Genomic DNA, 23,521 nt, shown 5'->3' with positions numbered 1-23,521 from the left:
CACCAGAATAATATAAAATAAATTGTGATGTACCACTCTGTGCTATTGGAATGTCTTGGTCACCTTCAGGAAGTTTTCCGTAGTTTGCTGAGCAGTGAAGAAGCCTCTGAGTTTTGGACAACCCATAAAAGAATTTTTGGAGGCTGGAGGATTCTCTTGCTCGTGACACAGCAGGGGTTGGCTCATACAGGGGGTATTTTCTTCTCCCACTCACCCTGGCTGCACAGGTTGGATTCCCTTCTGCAGGTGGGGTTGGATGAGAATTGATCATCTCTCTATTTGTCTATTTGAACATTGATTTGTCTCTGGCAAAAGGATTTACTGCATCATCTAGGATCCTTCAATGGTAAATTTAAAAAAAAAACCAAAACAAGACAAAAACAAAACTCAAAACCAAAAAGCCAACAAAAACAAACAACCAATGAAAAAAAAAAAAACCAACCAAAAAAAACACCTTATTCTGGTAAGTCTGTAGAGGTAAATCCTATTTCTTCCCATTATTTTCTCCTTGTCATTTTTCCATGCAGACAAAATAGCAAGAACAACAAGAGAGGCTGTGTAAAACAAAAAAAAAGATCTTTAGAGAGTTTCCCGGACAGAGCTGTGGATGGTGGGCCTTGTTCCACCCATCCTGAGCCCCCCACCAGGTGAGTCTCCCAATTCAAGCAATGGAAACTGTGCAAAAAGAAACCAAAAGCTTTCATTAAATTCCCTCTTCCTTCCCCATTACGCACCTGGGGACAGACCTATGGATTTTACTCAACCTTGATGAGACAAGATGTTCTTTGCTTTAAAAAACAGGAGCAGCAGAAGTTCTGCCCAGGAAAATCCCAACCCAAAACTGAAGTATTTGGATTTTTGGGTAGCAGCAAACTCCATTCTACCCGTGCAGAAGAGATTTTTTCCCTCAAGGTGGCACAAGAGGAACAAAAGTGCAACAAGCTCTGGTTCTGGCAGGGGAGCAGGTGAAGGAGCTGTGAGTTTTGAGCTCACAGCATCATAATTTTGGGCTCAGGAAGTATCAGAGAATGGCTCCTTTGCTGTGTGTCTTCATAACAGATATTTTCTACTTAAAAGACACAAAAAAAAAGGTTTTCCAAATAATCTACTTAGAACTGGAGCTTTATTATCCAATTAAATAGGAAATACTGTAAGGGCATTGTAATTGGAAAATGATAGAGTGAAGAAATACAACTTATTTCTAGTATTAGTGTTGTTTTCTTAATATTGTAGTCCTGATTCAGTCTATTCCCATCATTTTCTGAGCCATGGGATAGCAAAATGCATCAATTTTCCATTAGATTTCCTAACATGAAGAAATCAACAGCAGCAAGAAAATGAAACTTGAGTCCATTCAGCAATTTCTCAGAGTGAGTGGCAAACAGCAACATTTTTTTCATGCATTTATTCCATCTCACCAAATATAATCTCCCATAACAGAACTGAGGGAGCACAAAGATGAGAGAGAGATGTTGTCCTGAGCCCAAACCACGCTGTTCCTCCTCAGTTTGCTGGATAATAAACCAGCCTGCGCTGATTGCTATGGTGCATTATTATACTCATCAACACGTTTTTCTCCTTTTCCGTGTCCTTTTGGTCTTGGAATTTCTTCCAGTCCCACTCAGGGCATTATTCTTCCTCCCTAACCCGGGGTGTGGCCGTGGTGCAGATTCTGGATTTTGCTCTTGCAGCTCCATGTGTCTCTACAAGCAGCAGGGTTGTGCCGAGGGGATGATGCTAAATAAGGAAAGGATCAGCCTGTTGCTCAATTAGCCATGGTGGCTAATGAGGGCCACGCTGGGGCTGCCCATGGGCACACCGAGCACAGGATGCACCTCGTGGGCAGCAGCTTCATGGATGATGGGTGAGGATTTGGGGTGAGAAAAGCAAGAGCAAAACCAAGGGGAAATTTTCTTCCTACCTGCCTAGAGAGAGGGAAGGTATTTTTCACCACTTTTTTGGCAGTAACACAAGGATTTGGAGTGATGTTAAGATTGTGGCGACCACAAACACGCTCAGGTGGGCAGGGGGAGGGATTCCCTGGCAGGCAGTGCTGCTGTGCCTACTCAGGAGCTGGCAGAGCCAGCTGGATGTGCTCCAGCTCCTTGGAAGAGCTGCACTAGGAGGGGGAACCAGTTCAAGAGCACAAATGAGCTCAGAGATGTTTCACTCCCGATTCCCATACGATAAAGTCCAAATGCCTCTGTATCTGCTCCAAGCCCTGGCTAAGCACCTTACCTAAACCCTGGGCAGGGCCTGGATGTGAGATTCCCGAAAATCAGAGGCCAGCATCACCCCTGGCTCCTTTCCCACGGGAAGGAGCGCTGTTGGGTGATGCAGGAACTCCCTCCCTCCCTCTGCCTGACACATCCAGCTCGGATCCTTGCGAAAGCATTGCTCAACCCAGGCAGCCAGGAAGACCCAGCTGGGTTTTACAAGGTCCTGGCTCCCTGCAGGGTTTCCCAATCTCTGTGTTTTCCCCAGGCTGGGAAGAAGCCCCTCCCTGCCTCCACAGCACCTCGGTGGGTGCTCTCTGTACCTGCCTGGGGTGGCCCAGGGGCTCCTCAGCTTTTCCTGGACCTGCTGGAACCCAGGGGATGCAAACAGGATGCAGATGCTCCATGGAAAAGCAGTGTTTTGGTGAGGGTTTTGGCACCACAGGCTGTCACAGAGGTCTAGGGGCTTGGCCTCATCATGGTCCAGAGCAAAATAAATGTGCAGTTTTCTGGACATCATCCTTGGAGGAAACTCTTCTCCTGCAGAAAATTGCACATCTATTTTTCCCTGGCTGGGAATGACTTTTATTCCCTCGGTGCAATTTTTACTGTCAAAGGAGGATCTGAATCTCAGGGACAGTTTAAGGGTAAGTGGATCCTGCAGTCACAGTGCCTGGAGGAGGATGTTGGTCTCCTGGGACAAACCAGAGTGTGATGCTCCCCAACAGGCAGGCATAAATCTTTGGGAATGATGCAACCAGTGCACTTTATCAATCCTAGAATCACAGAATCAGAGGATATTCCGAGCTGGAAGAGACCCACAGGGATTATTGAAGTCCAGCTCTGAACACCAAAATCCAACCTGAGCTGTGTGTTGGGCTTAACCACGAAAGCAAAAATGAAACACTGTGGGTTTGATAAATGATCATTACAAACCCCCACATCACACATCCATGATGCAAACACTTCTAAATCCCGGCGTTGTGCTGACTGGAGCATTTCCTAAGTAGAACCATCCCAACCTGGAAGTTTACAAACAGGCTCGGCCCCGTCCCTGGCCAAACACCTTCCCCATCTCCCCGCCGACGCTTCTCCCGCAGCAATCCTTCGGAGGGCGGAGGAAAAAAACCCAACCTGCTCTTCAGGTGCACATGGAGGTGTGCCTGGTGTGGCAGCCCGGTGTCACACACAGCCAGGCTTTTATGGGAGCAGCGGGCAGGGCGTGCACCTCCCCGGGCTCCGGCGGCCGAGGGAAGGCGTGACTTGGCGGCAGCTCCAGGTGCCTCTCTCTCCCTGCAGGTAACCCCGAGCTGCCGGGGAGACCGAGCCAGCCCTGCCGCTGGTCCCAGCCCGCTGGTCCCGCTGGTCCCAGCCCGCTGGTCCCGGTGGTCCCACCCCGCTGGCCCCGGGGCGCGGCGAAGATGGGCGAAGGCAGCATCACCAAATTCTTCCAGAAAAGGTCGCTCCTCCGCTTCGTGCAGAAATATCAGCCCCTGGGAAGCGGCGAGCAGGAAGAGGAGGTGAGGATTGCCTCTTGCCCGGACCTGCTGGAATAGCTGGTGTGGTTGGGGTTCGCTCTGTGCGCTTCTCCTGCTTTGTCCCGCCGGTAACTCGAGACCGCTGTCCCCGCTCCGAGCGAGCCCGGCGGCTCCCGGCAGCAGGGGATCAGGTGGGTGCTGCTTGCCAGGGTCAGGAGCCATGGGGAGCCTTGTTTCTATGCCGTAATCCAAGAGCTGAGACCCGAATCCTGCCCAGGAGCTTTGTTCCCTGCTCTGAGGAGCTTCCAAACTAGGGAAGAGCGTGGGAGAGCCCTGGAGCGCCGTGGGAGTGTGGGCACAACAGGGGAAATGGAGAGCAGGGCTCCCCTGTCCTCAGGGCACTCCTGCCACCAGTGCTGGTCACTGGCAGAGGGACTGTGACCCTGGGGCTGTGACCCTTGGGATGTGACCCTCAGGATGTGACCCTGGGGCTGTGACACTTGGGATTTGACTCTGGGGCTGTGACCCTCAGGATGTGACCATCAGGCTCTGACCCTAGGGCTGTCACCCTGGGGCTGTGACCCTCAGGATGTGACCCTTGGGATGTGACCCTCAGGATGTGACCATAGGGCTGTTACCCTGGGGCTGTGACCCTCGGGCTCTCTCTGTGCTGTTCCGGCAGTCAGGGCTGGCAGCCAGTGGCCAAGAAGATTTTTTGGCTCAGAGCTGCAGAGTCCACTGGGAAATACCTCTTTCCTTTCCTGAAAAATGCTGCACTGATGTGCCCTCCCTGTCCCCAGCACGGATGGAGTGGCCAGTGGTGGTGTGGTTGACATATTTGCTGTTCTTCTTGGTTTTTCACCACAAAATCTTCCAGTCTGGGATTATTTGACTATTTGCTCAGCACAAGGTTCCCGTGGCTCAAGCCCCAGTTTTTCTGGCACAAGGCAGATGGGTTGGGTGCTCTGCCACGTGAACCCCATTTGTGTAATTCCTTCAGCACGTGGGCCCTGCCCTTACTCCCATCCCAATGGGAGATCATCCATCCATCCACACACTTGGAGAGATTCATGAGCTTCTCCTGACAGACTGAAGCCTTTCCCAGACATCATTTCAGCTAATCCCCTTTCTGAGGCTTCTCTGCCCAGTGTGAGGTGGGTCAGTGTCACTGAAGAAGAAAATGAGGCACTGAACTCTCACCCTGTGCAGTGCATGGGGTGATGCTGCTCTGCACTGCTCACCCAGAGCTCAAAACCCCAGGAAAAGGAGATCTTGATGAGGTTACAGAAAGTCCCTGTGACCTGGCTTGGTGGGAAGCTGAGATTTCTGATTGCACGTAGGCAGGAGGCCACTGGCAATTAGGCTGGCTTGTTCTTAGGCTGCACCATTTATGCTGTGCCAAAATAAACAGTGACATGTATTTGCTCCTAAATCTAAACCCCTCTTGAATTTTAGCTCTGGTCCTTGCAGAGAGGGAGGTGAGGAGAGCTTTGGCACAGGGTAGGAGGTAGACTGCAGTGTAAAATGAAAATAAGAACCTGGCAAATCAAGAACTTATTCCCAGAGTATGATTTAGGCTGGTAAATTGCTTGTTTCCCCCCTACTTGATGGCATTTTCCTTCTTTACTTGAAAATAGTTGCAGAGTACTTTCAATCTTATAAATATTTTGGTCAAAGCCCTGTGCTGGGCCATGAAGGTGTGATTCCAGGTGATCTGATGGGACTCCAGGCAGGATAAATGCCTGAGTGTTTGTGAGGAAATGCCTTCAGAAACATTTCCTGTGAAGGAAAGCCCCAGAGCTGTCACTCTGTCACTGTGGGGTGCTGGCCAGCTCTCCCGTGGCCATGGTGTTACCTGGAGATGGCAGGGCACTGCCCTGGCACAGCAGAGCACACACCCAGCCCTGTCCAGGCTCATGGTTTAACCCCTTTCCTGCAGTGCCCCACGCAGAACCAGGGGAATTCGTGTGGGGCTGACTTCCAGTTTAGGAGAATTGTGTGTTTCCTGCAGAAATAGGAAGAACAGTCAAATATTTCTCTTCTGAGCATCCCAGTGTGTGTGAAAGTGGGAGAAAAGCCTGGGCACTGCTTCTTTACATCCTCCTTTCCCTCTGCCCACGTAGCAGGGGCACCCCAGTGGGCACAGCACAGGGCAGGACTCTCAAGGGGCTGCAGCTGGGTGCTTCAAATCAGCTTTACTGGTAAACCTGGGGCCTTTTGGACAATCAAAAGAACTATTTTGAGGTTTATATCTGCAAGCAGGGGGACCAGATCATTGTTTCATGTAAAAAACATTGGAATTGTGTTGACAGATGTACAACAGGGGAGTGGGAAATGGTGTGGGAAGTGCAGAAATTGTGGTGGTGGTGGTGGTGGGAAAGGGCTGGGAGCTTGGAGAGGGAAACCCAGCAAGGCAGCTCTCACCTGCAGGGCTGAGGGTTGCTCTGGGCTGGATTCTGCATTCTGCCTGCAGCCCTGCAACATGGGCCTTTTTGCCTGCCATGTCCACCCAAAAAAAAAAAAAATAAATAAAAAAAAAAAAGTAAAAGGCTTTGGAGAGAATGATTAATTTATTGGATTTTTGGCAGGGACAAAGTTTAATGTTTGGAAGGCTTCATGTAGACTAAATAACCCAGCCCACTCTGGATTGCAGTTCATTAGCTGGTCCAAAGTAACCTAAGACAGGGAAGAGAATATGCAAAGCCTCAGCAGAGGCAGAGGTGGGGGAAAATCCCGAGCACTGATCTTTTGGGCTGTTTGCCAGAGTACACAAAAAGGGCTGTGTGCTCTGCAGAAAGCCCCATGCTCTCTTTCTTCCACATGGGCTCCTCAGTGGCACAATTGATGGATTGTTTTGGGATGAGGGATGCTCAGGTACCTCCAAGGTGGCTCCCAGCCACACCAGCTGCTCTTTACAGCCTCCACTATCTCCTGATCACTTTATCAATAGATAAAGTGATAATTCCCCTTTTGTTATTTCTTCCTGCCCTGCTGCGTGGAGTCTGCAAGGATAAAGGTTAGAAATGTAAATGGATATTGTGGATAACCCACATCTGCTTTGCAATGCAAACACAAAAGCCAGCAATGCTCCAGGAGAGGTTTATTTGTGGAGGGATTTGCACAGGGCACTGCCTGGAGCCCCACATCCAGGGGGTGGAATGGGATTGGGGCACAGGGGCTCTGCAGAGGCAGCACATGCAGAGGCAGCACATGCAGAGGAGGAGGAGAGATCTGGGGCCTCATGATGCATTTCAGGGGCTGTTCTGGTGGGAGAACCCCTTTCAGGTGCAGCTCAGAGTGCAGATAACTCATCCCAATAAAGCTGTTCCTGTCACACCAGCCCCTGGCTGCAGGAGCAGGGAGCTGCCAGCATTTCTGGAGAAACCAGAGGGCTCAGACCATCCAGAGCCTTTGTCATTTATTTCCTCCACACCTTTTTGAAGGTAAATATTGCTGATAGAGCTGGGCTCTGCTTCCCTTGAGGACTGCAGGCATGTTATCTTCATGTCCAGGTCTCTTCCTGCCCTCTAGCTGCTTTCATTAAAATTTAAACTCCTCCAGGGCAGAGCTGTACCTTGATACCTGTGTGTGTCACCTGCAGCACAGAGGAGCCTGGAGAGGCCACATTAATCAGGGAATTCCAGGATGTGTCTGTCCATGGCAGCCTTGTGTTTTCTTCCCTCCAAACCCTTCCATCTCCATAAGTGGCTTTTGGGATTTCAGTGTCTGGATGTCAGCAAAGTTACAGGGAACTGATGGATTTGTACAGCCAGGACACCCAAACAGGGATATAAATACAATAAATCATGAGTTTTAAACATGGAAGGGGTGTTTTTGTCCCTTCTCAAGAGGTCTGTTAAGGGCATGTGGAAATAAGGGTGATGTCCAGTGCTGGGATGGCTCAAAAAAGGGGAGCAGTGCTGCAGCTTCTCTGGGCAAAATGAGATCACCAGCTTGAGGGAAATGTGGGAAAATCCGTGGGGATCATGGGCAAATTGCTGGGGGTTTGGAAAGGCAAACTGTTCTTGGGACAAAATGGTTTCTAAATGAGCCCTGCCCAGACCAAGGGGTCCCAGCAGACTCCTGTGCTGTTCCACTGGGAGCAGGGGGTGCTGGCATCCCTCGTGGTGGCAGCTGGGCTGTGGGTCAGGAAATGGCCCTAAAAAGGGGCTGCAACAGATGGATATGGCTAAAGCCTGGTCAGGAGCAGGGCTTGGAGATTCTCCGAGCTCTCCAAAAACCCCAAAACTGAAATCAGCTCCATGAGAAAACAGCCAAGGACATCTTCTGCATTTATGATTTCTGCATTTATGATTTCTGCATTTATCTCAGGCTTTAGATTGCGAAGCCCTGAATGTTCCTAGAAAGTTCCTGAATATTCAAGTCCCCAAATACCCCTGCAGGAGGATGAGCCAGAGCTGAGTGCATCCCACAGCAAACACTCCAGGGTGCTGGGAGCTGGTGCCAAAAGCCTGCCACGCTCTCTGGGTTTCCTTTCTTAATGAACACACACTCCTGGGCTTTATGGATGGAGGGAAAAGGGAATGGAGCTCCTGCCCTTGGGAAGGGGGAGATTTCTCCCTCTCTGTCTGATCACAGGGCCATCATCGTGGGCCTGGCAGAGATTTTGGGGATGCTGCTGCTGTGGGAAGTGTATTTTAGAGAAGGAAATGAAGGGAATTGGAAGGGAGAGGTTGGATGCTGAGGGTTTGGGCTGCCTGGATGGGCAGGAAGGGTTTACCCTGCCTGGAGGCAGCTGCAGAGTCAGTGGTGGAGCAAAGCAGCCCTGGACACAGGAGGGGAGGTTTCACTTCTCCTTCTGCCTCACATTTCTAGCTCGCATTTTCAGTTCATTTATTATATTTTCACATGGGGAAAAGTGTTTTCCTTGCTCTAAGCATCGAGTCTGGGCTGTGAGACACTGGCAGGGGACAGAGATGCTCTGGGGCAGGACACTCAAACAGCACAAACCCTTCCTGAACAGCACCATGAGCTTCTCTTTGTGGTTCCCCAGCTCCTCACAGCCTCTCTCCCAACACGAGAACCTTCCCCTGCCTTTGAGCCTGCACTCAGGATTAATTAGAGCTGGTATTAAAGCTCTGAGATTTGGGAAGTGTTGCAAGGGGAGGGAAGGGAATGGGATGAAGGGAGGAAGCAAGGAGGTGCTGGAAAGCTTTAATTAACACTGCTCTCCCCTAACGATGGCTCTGCTGTGTTCACTCAGCCCCAGGAGGAGTGTGAGCTGAAAATCATCCAGCAGGAGAAGGAGGTGGCAGTCCTGCCCCCGAAGGACGCCTGTAAATGCCACAAGGAGGACTTGGCAAGAGCCCTAAACGTGAGGATTTGCCTTTGGGAATGTGGGAAGGGCCTGAGCTGCAAAATCAGCCTTTAATGCCTTGCAAACTCCTGGAGTGCCCAATTCCTCTGCCTTTTTGAGGGATGGATCCTCTGAGGGTCCCCACTGTCAGGGAAAGCTTTAGTGCTTGGCTGTATTTTGGTTTCTGACCTCAGTATTTTTTAAATCCAGGCAGAATAGATTTTATCCCTTCTCATTTTGTTCCCTTTGAGTTTTGTCAGGGTGTTTTTATTTTTATTTTCTCTTTAAATACACAGTGCAACCAGAAAATCCTTCTTTCTTTCACTATTTTAGATTTCTAATTTGTCATCTATGATATAATTTCTCCCTTGTGGAAATATAATTTTTTTTAATTAACTTGTGCTTACTTTATGGGTTTCTATGGTGGTTGATAGTATAACAAAAATACATATTTAAACAGAAAAACAATACACAGATTAATTTTTTTCATGTGGGACTGAGCCATGAAGATCTTGCCTAGTCTGCTAATAGGGGTTTAAACTTACTATGTTTAATTGACATAATAAGTTTTCTGTAACTATAATATGAAATGGGTTTGGGTATTTCCCCCTCTAGGTTGATTTACAGACTGGACTCTCTGAGTTTTCTGTGCTCCAGCGCCGGTCAAAACACGGCTGGAATGAATTTTCAGTAGAGAACACAGAGCCAATATGGAAGAAATATCTGGACCAGGTGAGGATTTTCTGCACAGATCTTTATTTCTTGGCAGAAACAAAACCTGCCTGGGTTACTCTGAGTGTGTGCCTGCATTGAAATATTCGGGGTTTCTACTTCCAGAGGCTGAGCCTTGGAACAGGCTGTGCCCTGGGCACAGGAACTGCTCCTTCTCCTGGGAAAAACCACTGTGAGGCTCCTCTGCAGCTCCCTGAGGGTGCAGATAACATCTGCAAACATAAATGAACTTTTTTATCTCCACACAGCCCACTAATCAAACGCTGTAGATCGGATTGCTGCAGCATATTTATTCCCTTTAAGGCAAGTGAGAAATTTGTGAAATTTCTCTAGTGGTGGCTGGAAGATGCTCTGATTTTGGCTGTCCCTCCAGAAAAGGGGCAGCTGTGGAGCTCAGGGGAGTTTTAGGGCTGATGCCTTGTGAAGGCTGACCCAGAACAGAGGCTAGATGGAGATAAAGTAGGGATTTATCCAGAGGAGATAAAGAATAAAGTAGGGATTTATTCAGAGGCCTCAATGGATCCACCTTGGGCAGCAAAACCCAAAATGGCCACCAAAAAAAAAAAAAATTGACAATTGGTCACAGAGTCTCTCACTTTGATCAGCTCTGCTCCATGTGCACATTGCAGTTCACTGTCCAGTTCCAGCTGCAGCCCCTGCAGTCCCATTGTTCTTGTTTTTCTCTCTGCAGCCCACGGGGTTTGTGCTCTTGGGGCTGAGATTTGGATCATTTGTCCTTGGTGCCCAGCTGGAGCAGGAATTGTTTTGTGTCCCTGCTCTGTGCACAGAGCTCACCATCCCCTGATGTGAAGCTCAGACCCACACACTAAAGCAGCACAGAATGTGAAAAATAGAAAAGCCAAAACCTGAGGCTTCAGGGTCTCTGTCAGTGACACACCAGTGACAGGTACATTCAGAAATGGTGCCATGTGCTGTTGACATCCACAATTTCCCACCAACTGCCCCCAAAATCCAGGCAGAAAATTATATTTGTTATCTTCTCTTTCCCCAGTTGAGTTATCCTTGAGTTTTGCTTTTATTAGCTATTTTTCATCAGTATTTAATACATCTTTCACCTCTCTTTGAGAGCTTTTAACCAGACAAGAAGGGCCTTTTTTTTTGTTTGTTTTCTTTTATTTTTCGTTTCCAACCAGTGATTTGACTGATCTTGCTTAGTTGAATCACAAGGATTTGAGTTGCTTTGAAAGACTTCATTTTTATTTCGTGGTTTATCCCTTTTTTTTATATGATTGATATTCTTCAAGCTTTAGTGGTAAAGATCACTAAGTCTCTCCAAGGATTCTTTTATTCCTGATAAAAAGTGAGTGGTGTTTTTATCTGCTCAGCCTTAAGAACCAGCTTCTCCTACAGGGACACCAAAGGGATTTGTTGGTACATCTCTGATCCTCCTGCAACCTTTTGGTGCCTCTGGTCCTGCACCATTCACACCCAGCATCCCCTTGCTGTGGCTTTTTCTAGCTGCTATTTTTGTAAACATCCCCTTTGCCTCGGTTTTTTAAAGAGAAATGGAGAGACTTTCACCTTTGGATCCAGCCAGGAATAAATTTAAACCCTGGCTTTCCTGCTGAGCATCACCACACATCTGTTGCACAAATCAGGCAGATTTATCTTTATCCATTCAATTCTTTTCCATCAATTCCCACATCAGTTAAACAGAGCTGCAATTTTCTCAGGTAGCAAAAGGGGCCTCAAAATCTCTGTTTAGAAGTGAAACAAGTGAGCACCTGACTCCCACAGCCCTCAGTCCAGTGAAGATTTGAGCAGATTAATTGAAGAAAAAATGAAAAAGAAGAAGAAAGAGGATTTCTGGTTTCAGATTCTAAAAAGACAGTAAAGGTTTTGTTTGTCCTTACTGTGCATCTAAGAAGCTTTTGGAATCAGCTTTGTATCTGCAAACGGGGAGCAGTGCCTGTGCAAAAAGGGGAAAAGTGGGGGGATTCAGGTGTTTTGGTGTGAACTTCATCCTGCTGGTCCCCAAGGCCACCCAACCCCTGTGGGGCAGGAACTGCAGAACCTGACCATGATGCAAGGAGGGTCCTGCAGCAGAACTTCCTGAGGGACCCTTCCTGTGGGCCCCTTCCTGTGGGACCTTTCCTACTGGAACCCTTCCTGAGGGACCCTTCCCGTGGGACCCTTCCTGAGGGACCCTTCCTGTGGGACCTTTCCTGAGTGACCCTTCCTGAGGGACCCTTCCTGTGGGACCTTTCCTGAGTGACCCTTCCTGAGGGACCCTTCCTGTGGGACCTTTCCTACTGGAACCCTTCCTGTGGGACCCTTCCTTTCCTGCTGGAACCCTTCCTGAGGGACCCTTCCTGTAGGACCCTTCCTGAGGGACCCTTCCTGTGGGACCTTTCCTACTGGAACCCTTCCTGTGGGACCCTTCCTTTCCTGCTGGAACCCTTCCTGAGGGACCCTTCCTGTAGGACCCTTCCTGAGGGACCCTTCCTGTGGAACCCTTCCAGAGGAATCCTTCCTGTGGGGATCTTTCTTGCTGGAACCCTTCCTGAGGAACCCTTCCTGAGGGTCCCTTCCTGAGGGACCCTTCCTGAGCGACCCTTCGTTTCCTGCTGGAACCCTTCCTGTGGAATCCTTCCTGTGGGGATCTTTCTTGCTGGAACCCTTCCTGAGGAACCCTTCCTGAGGGTCCCTTCCTGAGGGACCCTTCCTGAGCGACCCTTCGTTTCCTGCTGGAACCCTTCCTGTGGAACCCTTCCTGTGGAACCCTTCCTGTGGGACCCCTCCTGCTGAACCCTTCCTGAGTGACCCTTCCTGAGGGACCCTTCCTGTGGACCCTTCATGAGGGAGCCTTCCTTTCCTGCTGAAAGGCTTCCTGTGGAACTCTTCCTGTGGGCCCCTTCCTGTGGGCCCCTTCCAGAGGAATCCTTCCAGAGGAATCCTTCCTGTGGGACCTTTCCTGCTGGAACCCTTCCTGTGTGACCCTTCCTGTGTGACCCTTCCTGCTGTAATCCTTCCTGAGGGACCCTTCCTGCAGGGTGTGCAGCCAGCTCACCTTCAGCACCTCTCCCTCCACATTTTCCTTGTGCTCTCAGTTCAAAAACCCCCTCATCCTGCTGCTGCTGGCCTCGGCTCTAGTGAGCGTCATCACCAAGGAGTACGAGGACGCCGCCAGCATCACCATGGTACGTGTCACCTGTCCCCAACACCATGGTGGGTGTCACCTGTCCCCATCGCCATGGAAGGTGTCACCTGTCCCCATCACCATGGTACGTGTCACCTGTCCCCATCACCATGGAAGGTGTCACCTGTCCCCATCACCACAGTGGGTGTCACCTGTCCTTTATCCCCATGGTGGGTGTCACCTGGTGATGGTGACCCCATCACCCATGTGACACCTATCCTTTGTCCCCATGATGGTGGTCCTTGTCCTGATCCCCATGCTGGGTGTCACCTGTCCCTCATCACCATGGCAGGTGTCACTTGTCCCCCATCCCCATGGTGGGTGTCACCTGTCCTTTGTCCCCACGGTGGTGGCCCCTGTCCTTTGTCCCCACAGTGGGTGTCACCTGTCCTTTATCCCCCATGGTGGGTGTCACCTGTCCTTTGTCCCCACGGTGGTGGCCCCTGTCCTTTGTCCCCACAGTGGGTGTCACCTGTCCTTTATCCCCCATGATGGGTGTCACCTGTCCTTTGTCCCCATGGTGATGGCCCCTGTCCTTTGTCCCCGTGGTCAGTGTTACCTGTCCCCCATCCCCATGGTGGGTGTCACCTGTCCTTTGTCCCCACGGTGGTGGCCCCTGTCCTGCCCCAGCCCATGCCCACACGTGTGTCCCCCCTCTGTTCCCAGGCCGTACTCATCGTGGTCACCGTGGCCTTCATCCAGGTGGGTTGTGCAGAGCTCTGCTCCGTGGCCATGGCCAGCAGGACAGAGCCCTCTGCTGCTGTAACTTGGCTTTCCTCTCCCTTCTCCTCTGCAAGGAATATCGCTCGGAAAAGTCTCTGGAGGAGCTCAACAAGCTGGTGCCCCCCGAGTGCAACTGGTGAGACAGGGCTGCAGCAGGGGACAGGGAAAGGGAGAAGAGAATTATTCCAGGTTCTTGTGCACGTAGTCAGAACCTGGTCTCTGGAGGGGTGGCACCATGAGCAGGTGCAGTTCCAGGGGAAGGGGATGAAATTATGAGTATTGATCAGAAATTATTGGATTTTTTGTTTAATTATTAGGAAAAAATTAGAAATAGGGAGTAGGCACGCTGTGGAATTGAATAAATGCTAAGACAGGAGGGTCCCAGAAAAACCCTGCTTCACATCCCTGCAGCATCCTGCATTCAGTGTCTCCCCAGGCAGGAAAAACATCACCTGTGTATATATATATTTTTGCTTTAGGGTGCTTTTCCCCACAAGAGCTGGGCACAAAGCAGCACCTGAGTGCAGGTGGGATGGGGTTCCTGTCCTGCCTGTTGCTGCACACACGTGTCAGGCACAGCCAGGTCACAGCCCATGGAGCAGCTGCAGGCTGGATCAGACACTGCTTTCCCCACAGCTTTGATGTTTGTTATCAGTGCTGGAAATCACAGGAAATATTTTCTATTTATGTCTTTGCAAATTGGTTTTCTCGTGGCCAGCAGGAATAAGTTGTGAAGCTCAGGGAAGCCTTGCCCTGCCAAAGAGGTGTGGGTTTTCCTCTGGTCCAAAGTTCACCCTGGAGCTTACAAACCCCACTGTTGTTTCTTTATTTATTTATGATATGACACCAGAAGCATCCAGCTGCCTGGAAGGCTCCACTTTGAATGCAACAGTGGAATGCCAGGGGTAATTCTACCTTTAAAAAGCCTCTTTTTAGGTTCAAGAATCTGCAGTTCATTATTTAAAGCATGAAAGCACAACTTCTTATTGTATACATAATGTTTAAGTCACTTCTGAAATGTAAATCATCCATAACCTGCCCATCTATTTATGAATTAAAACCAAGGCCAGGCTGAACATAATCCTCTGCTCATTGCTATGAAGATTTTCTGTTCTTATTTACATTGGAAGCTCTCTGGGGCAAGGCTTCTTGCTTTCCTGCCAGCCACATTCCCAAGCTTGCAGAAGGAATAAAACCCTCACAGCCTGCTTCCCTTTCTTCTTTTTTCTCCATTTTACTCCTGTAGCCTAAGGGAAGGAAAACTGCAGCACCTTCTAGCACGAGAGCTGGTGCCTGGAGATATCATCTACCTGTCTGTGGGTGACAGGGTTCCTGCAGACCTCAGGCTCATCGAGGTAAATTCCGCTGGAAACGAGGCTGGCTGGCAAAGTCCTTGTCTTGACAGTGCCAAAAATGCGTTTTTTAAATTAGGTTACAGATCTGCTGGTGGATGAATCCAGTTTTACTGGAGAAGCTGAGCCTTGCAACAAGACTGAGGGTGTGCTGCTGGAAGCTGGGGACATCACCACACTGAGCAATGTGGTGTTCATGGGGACCCTGGTGCGATACGGGAAGGGGAAAGTGAGTCCTGGCATCACTGATCCTTTCCTGGCCATTAATTACAGATTCTTTTGGTGTGGGCATGGGGAGACAGGAAAAGGTGGATGACAGAGGGTGGGTTAGGTTGGATATTGGGAAGGAATTCTTCCCTGAGGGTGAGGAGGGCCTGGCATGGGGTGCCCAGAGCCGCTGTGGCTGCCGCTGGATCCCTGGCAGTGCCCAAGGCCAGGCTGGACAGGGCTGGGAGCACCCTGGGACAGTGGGAGGTGTACCTGCCATGGCAGGGGGTGGGACAAGAGGCTTAAGGTCCCTTCCATCCCAAACCAGTCTGGGATTCTCTAGGTTTTTCCACCTCCATCTCTCTTTTTCCCTTTTTCCAGGGCGTGGTTATTGGCACGGGTGAGAATTCCCAGTTTGGCGAGGTGTTCAAGATGATGCAGGCTGAGGAGGTAACACAGCCCTGTCTGGGGAAATGTTGGATGTCCTGGATGAAAGCTTGTGAGCAGGAGCAGTGCCAGGAGCCAGTGCACTGGGCTCAGTTCTGCTTCTGCCACAAAATGCCCGTGTGAGTGAGGGACACCAGAGTCACAGAGAAGGACAGGGCAGGCTCTGCCTGTTGGAGGGTTAAGGGTGAGAAAAGCACAGGGGACCATGGATTGAAACCAGGACTGTTGGGACACTTATTCTGGGCTAACCATCATCTCCTCATCCCACACAAGAACCAAAGAAAATCCAGTCATCTCTAACTTTTCCAGACTCCCAAGACTCCTCTGCAGAAGAGCATGGACAGGCTGGGGAAGCAGCTGACCCTGTTCTCCTTTGGGATCATCGGTGAGTGGGATGCAGGGCTCACACTGCATGGTTGGCTGTGGGATCCCTCTGTGCTCTTCCAAAAGCATTGGTGGGCCTGGGTTACCTGGACTTTGGGGGTTCCAGCAGAGAGATTTGGGTGCCTCATTGCATTTTTAGTTCCACAACATCAGCTAAAACAGGTTAGGGTTTTTTAAAATTCTTTTTTTAATCAGATCCTTTACCCACTCCCCCAGGTTTGATAATGCTCATTGGCTGGCTGCAAGGGAAGCATCTCCTCAGCATGTTCACCATTGGAGTCAGGTGAGGACTGGAGAGCCCTTTCTCTTTCATTTCTAATGAAACATCCCAAGGAATTCCCTGTTCAAAACAATGGACCTTTCACATAAGAGAACTTGAGTAAAACCTTTCACAAATACATATTTCTCGTGCAATGGCAAAAATAACATAGGTTTAAACAGAGTGGAGAAAAACAGAACCAAGCTTGAGGGTTTATTTAATTTTGTAAACTGTTATCTTGAAAATCTTCACTGGCATCTCTACCTCATCCTGCTGTGAGTGCCCTTTCCTATCTGTGCTGTGAATTTAGTGGGAGTGTACCAACAGCAAATATTACTCTGTGTTGTTCCTGCTGGATTTACATCTAAAGAAAGGAATGCACACCTCATACAGCATAAAGAAGCGTGCACAACTTCTTAATCAAACACAATAAAAATGTGTTTTCAGCAGTGCCCATAAAACCTGTTCACTTGGTGTTGTCATGGTTCTAAAAATCAATTATTAAAAAAAGTGTTCTATGGAAAGAAAAAAAAAATCCTAGGTGAGGAGACAAGAGAAGCCAAACTGACTCAGTGCCACCTTCCTGTCTCCCAGGGGATGTCGTGGCAAAGGAAAGTGGTTAATGCTGAGTTTTGGAGGGCAGATGATGGTTTTGTAAGGTCTCATTTTGCACATGCCTGGAAGCATTCAGAGTATCCCAAGGAATATCTAATACCCAATATACAGACTGGGGCTGGATTTTTCCAGCATATCAGGTGTTACAGGTTGGTTCTGTCCCCCACATTGTTGGGGAAGAGAGCAGGTGAGCCCTGATGCCAAGGAATATTCAACTCCCATCCTCAGAAAGTTAAATAAATGAAATTAAATCCTCTACAGCCTCTACACCCCTGCTTTTCAATCAGAAATTACTGCTCTTTGGAAATGTGAAGAAGAAAAATAACTGCTCTGTCAAAATCATCCAGGAAAAGTTTGAAGGGCTGGATAAATATCCTGCTTTTGTATTTAAAGTGTGCCAGGATTGTATTGTATCCTGCTTTTGTATTTACAGTGTCCCAGTGGTTATCCCCTTAGGAAAACCCAGCCCTGGGGATGTCCCTTTGGCACCTTTGGGTCAGTACTTGTGGTTTGGCCCCTGTGTTGAGGCTGTTGTGTCTCTGCTGTCCCCAGCCTGGCCGTGGCTGCCATCCCTGAGGGCCTGCCCATCGTGGTCACTGTCACCCTGGTGCTGGGAGTGCTGCGCATGGCCAAGAGAAAGGTGATTGTGAAGAAGCTGCCCATAGTGGAGACCTTAGGTAAGGCTGCAGAGGGGCCACACGGCTTGGTCACCTGCCAGGCTCCAAAATCTGAGCTGGCCTGGGCAGCCACGGGCTGGTCCAGAAAAATAAATTTGGAATAGGCTTACTGGGACACAGCAATCCACTCAGAATTAAATGCATTTTCTACCCTGTGGTTCTCACCCTTCTCACTTAGTTTGGTTGTATGAACACAAGCACATGTTCAGAATGGTGCAACCCAGCCCACGGGGAGCAGACACACTTTGGGTTAAAATCTTTGTTTCTCCTTCCTCTCCATGCTGTGGGATCCTCCTGCAGGTCCATCCCATCCACTTCTTCAGTGTCTGGCTAAAAAAACCTCCCCATCCTCTTCCTGACAGCAGAAATAAAGCCATTTTTCATTCTGCAGGCTGGGTGGCCATCTCCCTGATACCCAAAAGGTCATGGAGAGGGGGACAGAGGGGACTTGAGAAGGTGTCCAGCACATCCCCACAGCTGCAGGGCACAACACACCAGGATGGAATTGTTCTTCCACCTCCCCCTGTCTTTAATTTGTCCCTCACTCCCAGATGGCTGCAGTCCAGGCTTTGCTGCCCTGCCCTGGGTCAGGGTGGCAGGGATGTGGAGGAGGAGACACGGTGTCTCTTTAGCACCACTCATTAAAGGCACAATAAACACCGAGGCTGGTCCGTGCAGTTCCCAAAATCTGCTGCACGGCCACGTCCTGCAGCTAAAACCTGTCCTCTTAGGGAACACTGCTATTGTTTGAACTGCCCTTGTTTGTTCTGCAGTTAAGGAATCTTATCAGCCTGATTTTATTGTCTCTGCCCCGACCCAGGACATCTGAAACAGCTTTTCCCTCCTGAGGGAATTTGTTCTGCTAGGGCTGCGCCCACAGAGGCGGAACTGCAGGTGCAGAGAAGGCACAGCCAAAACTGGCTGTGAAACTCCTGAAAAGGAGAAAAACAATCCTTCTTTAATTATCAGTCACTGAAAATGAGGTATTGGAGGTCACAGCTTTGCTCTCTGCTAATCCTTCCAAAGTGTGATTCATTTAATTGCAGCCCAATCTGCTTTATTTTCTCTCCAGGCTTTTACCTGGAGGTCACTGTGCTCATGGGGTTTGTGCCTGAGCACTGTGATCACCTCCACAGCCAGGGAAGATATTCACACCCAGAAGGGAGCTGGAGCCTGATGCTTTTTTTGTATTTATTTCCCCCCTTCTTGGGAGTAGAAACTGTCTGGAAAGTGGTGCCTCTGCAAATTCACCCTTTTGTGGTATTTTGTAAATGGGGTCTGGAAAAATGTGCTTTGCTGGATCAGGATTGGCACAAAGCAGAGCAAAAGGGCAGATTCTGCTCTTAGATGTGGATCTTTGAGTATTTTTTGTGACAGTCTTTAACTCGTCTCCTCTCACAGTCCCTTGGTGAGGCAGGGAAGGGCTGCAGCTCCTGATTTAGAGAAGCAAGGCTTAATTGGCAGGGTGGGAATTGGGTCTGTCTTTTTAGAATAGAGCAGCTGTTCTGTTGAGTGATATTGCAACTCAGAAACATTAACCAAGACAACGTGTCCCTCTTCGAGTGTCCCCTACCACATCTCACACCCAAATGAGGCTCACAATGCCCTGGTGTGCACTCAAATCCTTCCCTCAAATCTTTTCCCCCTTTCACCAGTGCAGTCCAAACACCACGAGTGAAACTTGTTCTCCCTCCTCTCAATCTCACTGCTGGGCTGCATTATTTAGCAGTCCTGACTGAGGCATCCCTGCCCCAGGTTGCTGCAATGTCATCTGCTCAGACAAGACGGGCACTCTGACTGCCAACGAGATGACGGTGACGCGCCTCGTGACCTCGGACGGCTGCCAGGCTGAGGTAGGGATGAGCAGCTAACCCAGCCTTTCCTGCTGGAATCCAGCAGCACTGACCCTGCCCTTGGTTCACTCAGACCCAAACCAGGCAGGCTGGCCAGCCCCAAACTGAGCAGTTTCTGTCACGTTCCCTACAGAGAAAGGGATTTTTGCAGCCCTGTGGACAAGCAGAGGTGGGGCTGAGGGTACAGAAGTGCTCAGGTCCCACAGAGGTGTTCACTGGAGAAAAGGAGGCTCAGGGGTGACCTTATCACTCTACAACTCCTGAAAGGTGCCTGTGCTCAGCTGGGGCTGGGCTCTTTCTCCAGGCAGCACTGGCAGAACCAGAGCACACAGCCTCAAGCTGTGCCAAGGGAAATACAGGTTGGATATCAGGAAAAAGTTTTTCACAGAAAGGGTGATAAAGTTCTGGAATTCTCTGCCCAGGAAGGTGATGGAGTCCCCATCCCTGGGTGTGTTTAACAAAGCCTGGATATGGCACTGGGTGCCAGGGTTGAGTTAAGATGTTTAGGGCATGGGTTGGACTCAATAATCTTGAAGGTCTCTTCCAACCCAGTGATTCTGTGATTGGCATAACCTCCTGTTCCCTGCACTTACTGTAAATCCTGCCACTGACCTGTGGATGTGACAGTCTGGTCAGAGAGAGAAAGCCAGATAAACCTTCCCAGAAATTACTCTGTGGAGTTTTGAGAAAGCTGAGAGAAAGAATTAAAACAATCTTGCAGCTGGTGTTTTGGACAGTTGTTTTCTCATAAGATGTTTACCAAAGGGTGTCTCCTTAATTAGCCAGTGGTGTGATGGGGTGTTGATTAAATGACCAATCAGGTCCACCTGTATTGGAATGGTGTATAAAAGAATAGGTTTTCAATCAAACTCAATTTAACCTCCTGAAGAAACCTGGAGTCTATGTGTCACCTCACTCCTGTTCCTGACTCAACAGTGACACTGAGCTCTGCTGGTCAATCTCCTGCAGGAATATTTCTTGTAAGAGCAGCTTCATTCTCTGCTTGGTTCATTCCTCTCTGTGCAAGATGAGGGAAAATGCAAAATGTGAGGCAGAAGAGAGACAGACAATCAAGGGGGCAGGGCTTGAACAAACCCAGTGATGCCCTGACTGCCAAAGGTCTGCATCTCTCCCCTGAGCTGCAGGAGACTTCTGGAATCACACCAAACAAGTTCTCTATAGGACAAATTCACTCCTTTTGTCCCTAAAAATGTCCCTATTTTTAGTGTGATACTGCCACTGTCTTCAGCCTTTCCTTTAAGCATTGCTTTGAGAGAGAAAGAAGAGCCCCTGCACTCCTTCAAAATGAGAATTTTCTTGAGTGCAGCCCCCTGCACACATCTGCAGTCCAGTCCTGCCTGGCAAAGGGGAAATTTCCCATCTCTCTCTCCCTCAGGTCAGTGGGGTGGGCTACAATGGAGACGGAAATGTTTATCTTCTGCCATCCAAGGAGATCCTTAAAGAATTTTCCAACATCTCCATTGGGAAACTCGTGGAGGTAAGTCTAAATTATGAACCAGCTTATCCTAGTTACATTCAGTCTTCAGTTACACAAATAACTTTGGATAATTGGTGGGAAAAAACCCCACTTTTTTAACTCTAAAATGGACTGGCTTGCTAAAACATTCTCATAGAAAGACTGAGTGTGATGTAATTCCTGAAGTTAGGAGTAAAAGGCAGTGATCATAAGGCATGCAGGGAGAAACCAGAGCCATCAGCTTCAGGAGTCAATGATATTCTGGATAAAAATACAATTCTGGCAGAGGAGAAACCAATACATTTTACCCTGGCCAGGTTTTTAATGTGCACAGTTTCTAGACATTAGCCAGCTACACAGTCAGTTTATAAATTTATTGTGATGTTCTCTGGGTTTTGTGTCAGCTTTACATAAAATTTTGAACATTCAGCTGTAGGCTAAAGTGGAGAGTTTGGGTGGTGAAATGATTTGAGCTGGAATCTCAAATGGAGGCTAGGTCCTGTTTTATTCATGCTGCACATTAGAAACAATAGGAGGAGAGACTGAGCTTTCATTTTCATGATCTGTGAGCTCATTAGATGTATCTTATGTTTTCCTGATGTTAATTTATGCAAAGTGTAATATTTTACCAAAATACTGGTGTATTGTATGCATTAAGTGGTTTTAGAAAACACAAGAACTGATCTCAAGTGATGCTGCTGAGGGGAAACCTTTTCCCAAAACTTTTGGGATGTGCCTCCCTTCATTCCCCAACCTTCCATCATTTCATTTAAAGAGATGAAAAAGCTGTGACTTCAGTAATGACAAAAATATCTCATGTAAACCTGTCCTTTTCTCCAGGCTGGCTGTGTAGTCAATAATGCTGTTATCAGGAAAAACAGTGTGATAGGACAACCCACAGAAGGAGCTCTCATTGCCCTGGCAATGAAGGTAAGACCCTTAGAGTTTAAAATTTCCCTGCAATTCACATAAATAAATAAATAAAAGCTGGATTTGTGATGTTGGCAGCAGAGTGAGACTGCTTTTAATTCCTCAGGCTGGTTTTGGTCCTCCCTTGTCCCCTCTGCCCAAGGTCTCAGATGTTGCCTCTCCCAGCTATCCTTTAGTCATGGACAAACACTTCCCTTGAGCTCCTGTGCTGACAGCAATCATGGCTAGGCTTGGTTAATCCTGCACTTAGGCTGGGTAATGCATTTCTTTTGGGCTCAGACAGGACAGCCTTTTTAATATTTCCTGCACGTGCCAATGAAGAGTCCAGGAGGAAGAGAAGAGTTAGAAATGGGCAGGAGCAGGCCAGGCCAGATTGCACCCTCATTTTGGGTCATCTGCCTGCATTTACTTTTTCCTAGTCGTGATTATGTAAAACAAGATGTTTTTATGAATATTGCATTCACACTCCTGGGAAGAGCTGTGAAACACCCAAGGTGTCACCTCATCAGTGCCACCCAGGCTGTGGCCTCAGCTCTCAGGTGAAGCACAGGAGGCCCCTGATGAAATGATGCCCCTGCAAATATCTGATCTTACCTCCTGCTTTTAAAGCTCGTAACTCTAGCAGTGAAGTCATGATTTTTTAATTTTTTTCTTTTTAAACAATGGCATTTCCTTTCCCCAAATGCTGAGTTAAAACCTTCCTCCTGCTCTGGAATCCAAGCCAAGCAATAGCAGAATATGAGGGAGGGTGTCTCTCCTATTTTTCTTTTTGAATCTTTTGCTTTGGTGGGAGCTGAGGACAGAGGTGATCAAAAGCAGCTTCCAGTGTCTCCCACTTCACCTGGAACACCCCCACACTCTGCTGGAGCAGGAGTGTCCTGGTTTGGACTGAAAGGTTTTGTTGTGAATTGCTTTTTGGTTGTAATTCATCAGGAGATAATTCAAAACCACATCCATGACTGACCATTCTGTTTGCTATTTCCTTTCTTCTTTCAAGTAGAGTTGCTGGGAAATAACCCAGAAAAGAAGCCCAGAAATCTGCTCAGTCCAGTTTAGGGAATGCACTTGATCCTCCTTTGACCCAAAGCCTTACAAAAAGGCAGAGCAGCTCCCTAATTCTTTAAAAATTTATCAGGAATCAAGCTTCAAACTCCAGTTTAATTTATCCTATATCAGGCACACCAAAAGGGATGAAATGGTTTGCAATATGAATTTTGCTCTCCTCGTGTTTTCTCTTGAGCTCTCTGGTATCTGACAGCCTGGAAGGACACAGTCAACAGTCAATCCTTGTGATATAGAAAATACATCCAGCTTTTGGCAATGCCCGGCCTTACAGTGCTCCTTTTGTTTTACCTTGCTTCAGATGGAATTAGCTGACATAAAGGACATTTATGTAAGAAAGAAGGAAATTCCATTCAGCTCCGAGCAGAAGTGGATGGCTGTGAAATGCACACTGAAAAATCAGGTAAAGCAAACAGGCAAGGGCTGGTCTCATGTTTCTAATTGTACACCTCAACAATGGGCATGAAATGGTATCTCTTCAGCAAATAATGTTTTCAGGAGTTAACTATGTCGGGAGAAAACGGAACAAACCTCAAAATTCCCAGCTTGGGTGGATTTTTAGCCTGTAAAACTGAGTTTGAATGGGAGGGGGGAATACTTTTCATGCAGTGGTTCTAGCAGGAAAACAAAAG

The 23,521-nt window shown here is 48.5% G+C and overlaps 1 protein-coding gene and 1 long non-coding RNA gene across 4 annotated transcripts in view; one reads left to right on the top strand and one right to left on the bottom strand.

Moving 5' to 3' along the window:
- The first annotated feature begins 3,600 nt into the window (after window positions 1–3,600).
- The window catches only part of ATP2C2 (ATPase secretory pathway Ca2+ transporting 2), a 27,422-nt gene continuing 7,501 nt past the window's right edge, over window positions 3,601–23,521 (top strand). For 2 of the 3 annotated variants that reach the window (XM_064386394.1, XM_064386396.1), the window contains exons 1-16: window positions 3,601–3,736; window positions 8,919–9,029; window positions 9,627–9,743; window positions 12,815–12,904; window positions 13,570–13,605; window positions 13,701–13,762; window positions 14,873–14,981; window positions 15,058–15,207; window positions 15,567–15,635; window positions 15,942–16,017; window positions 16,233–16,299; window positions 17,443–17,567; window positions 19,323–19,420; window positions 20,817–20,918; window positions 21,738–21,827; window positions 23,191–23,292. In XM_064386394.1, coding sequence (XP_064242464.1) covers window positions 3,638–3,736; window positions 8,919–9,029; window positions 9,627–9,743; window positions 12,815–12,904; window positions 13,570–13,605; window positions 13,701–13,762; window positions 14,873–14,981; window positions 15,058–15,207; window positions 15,567–15,635; window positions 15,942–16,017; window positions 16,233–16,299; window positions 17,443–17,567; window positions 19,323–19,420; window positions 20,817–20,918; window positions 21,738–21,827; window positions 23,191–23,292 — 1,503 coding nt within the window. In that variant the 5' untranslated portion in view covers window positions 3,601–3,637. The remainder of the gene's footprint in view (window positions 3,737–8,918; window positions 9,030–9,626; window positions 9,744–12,814; window positions 12,905–13,569; window positions 13,606–13,700; window positions 13,763–14,872; window positions 14,982–15,057; window positions 15,208–15,566; window positions 15,636–15,941; window positions 16,018–16,232; window positions 16,300–17,442; window positions 17,568–19,322; window positions 19,421–20,816; window positions 20,919–21,737; window positions 21,828–23,190; window positions 23,293–23,521) is intronic. The other variant, XM_064386395.1, reaches the window with a different exon arrangement.
- Window positions 9,749–12,954, bottom strand: LOC135279220 (uncharacterized). Its single transcript, XR_010346509.1, has 3 exons — window positions 12,775–12,954; window positions 11,618–11,673; window positions 9,749–9,955 (listed from the first exon to the last, which is right to left on the bottom strand). It is a non-coding gene; the product is annotated as an uncharacterized LOC135279220 (long non-coding RNA).

This window comes from Passer domesticus, chromosome 12 (genome assembly GCF_036417665.1).
Source record: "Passer domesticus isolate bPasDom1 chromosome 12, bPasDom1.hap1, whole genome shotgun sequence".
NCBI classification, from domain to species: Eukaryota; Metazoa; Chordata; class Aves; order Passeriformes; family Passeridae; genus Passer; species Passer domesticus.
This window is presented reverse-complemented; position numbering and strand designations above follow the sequence as displayed.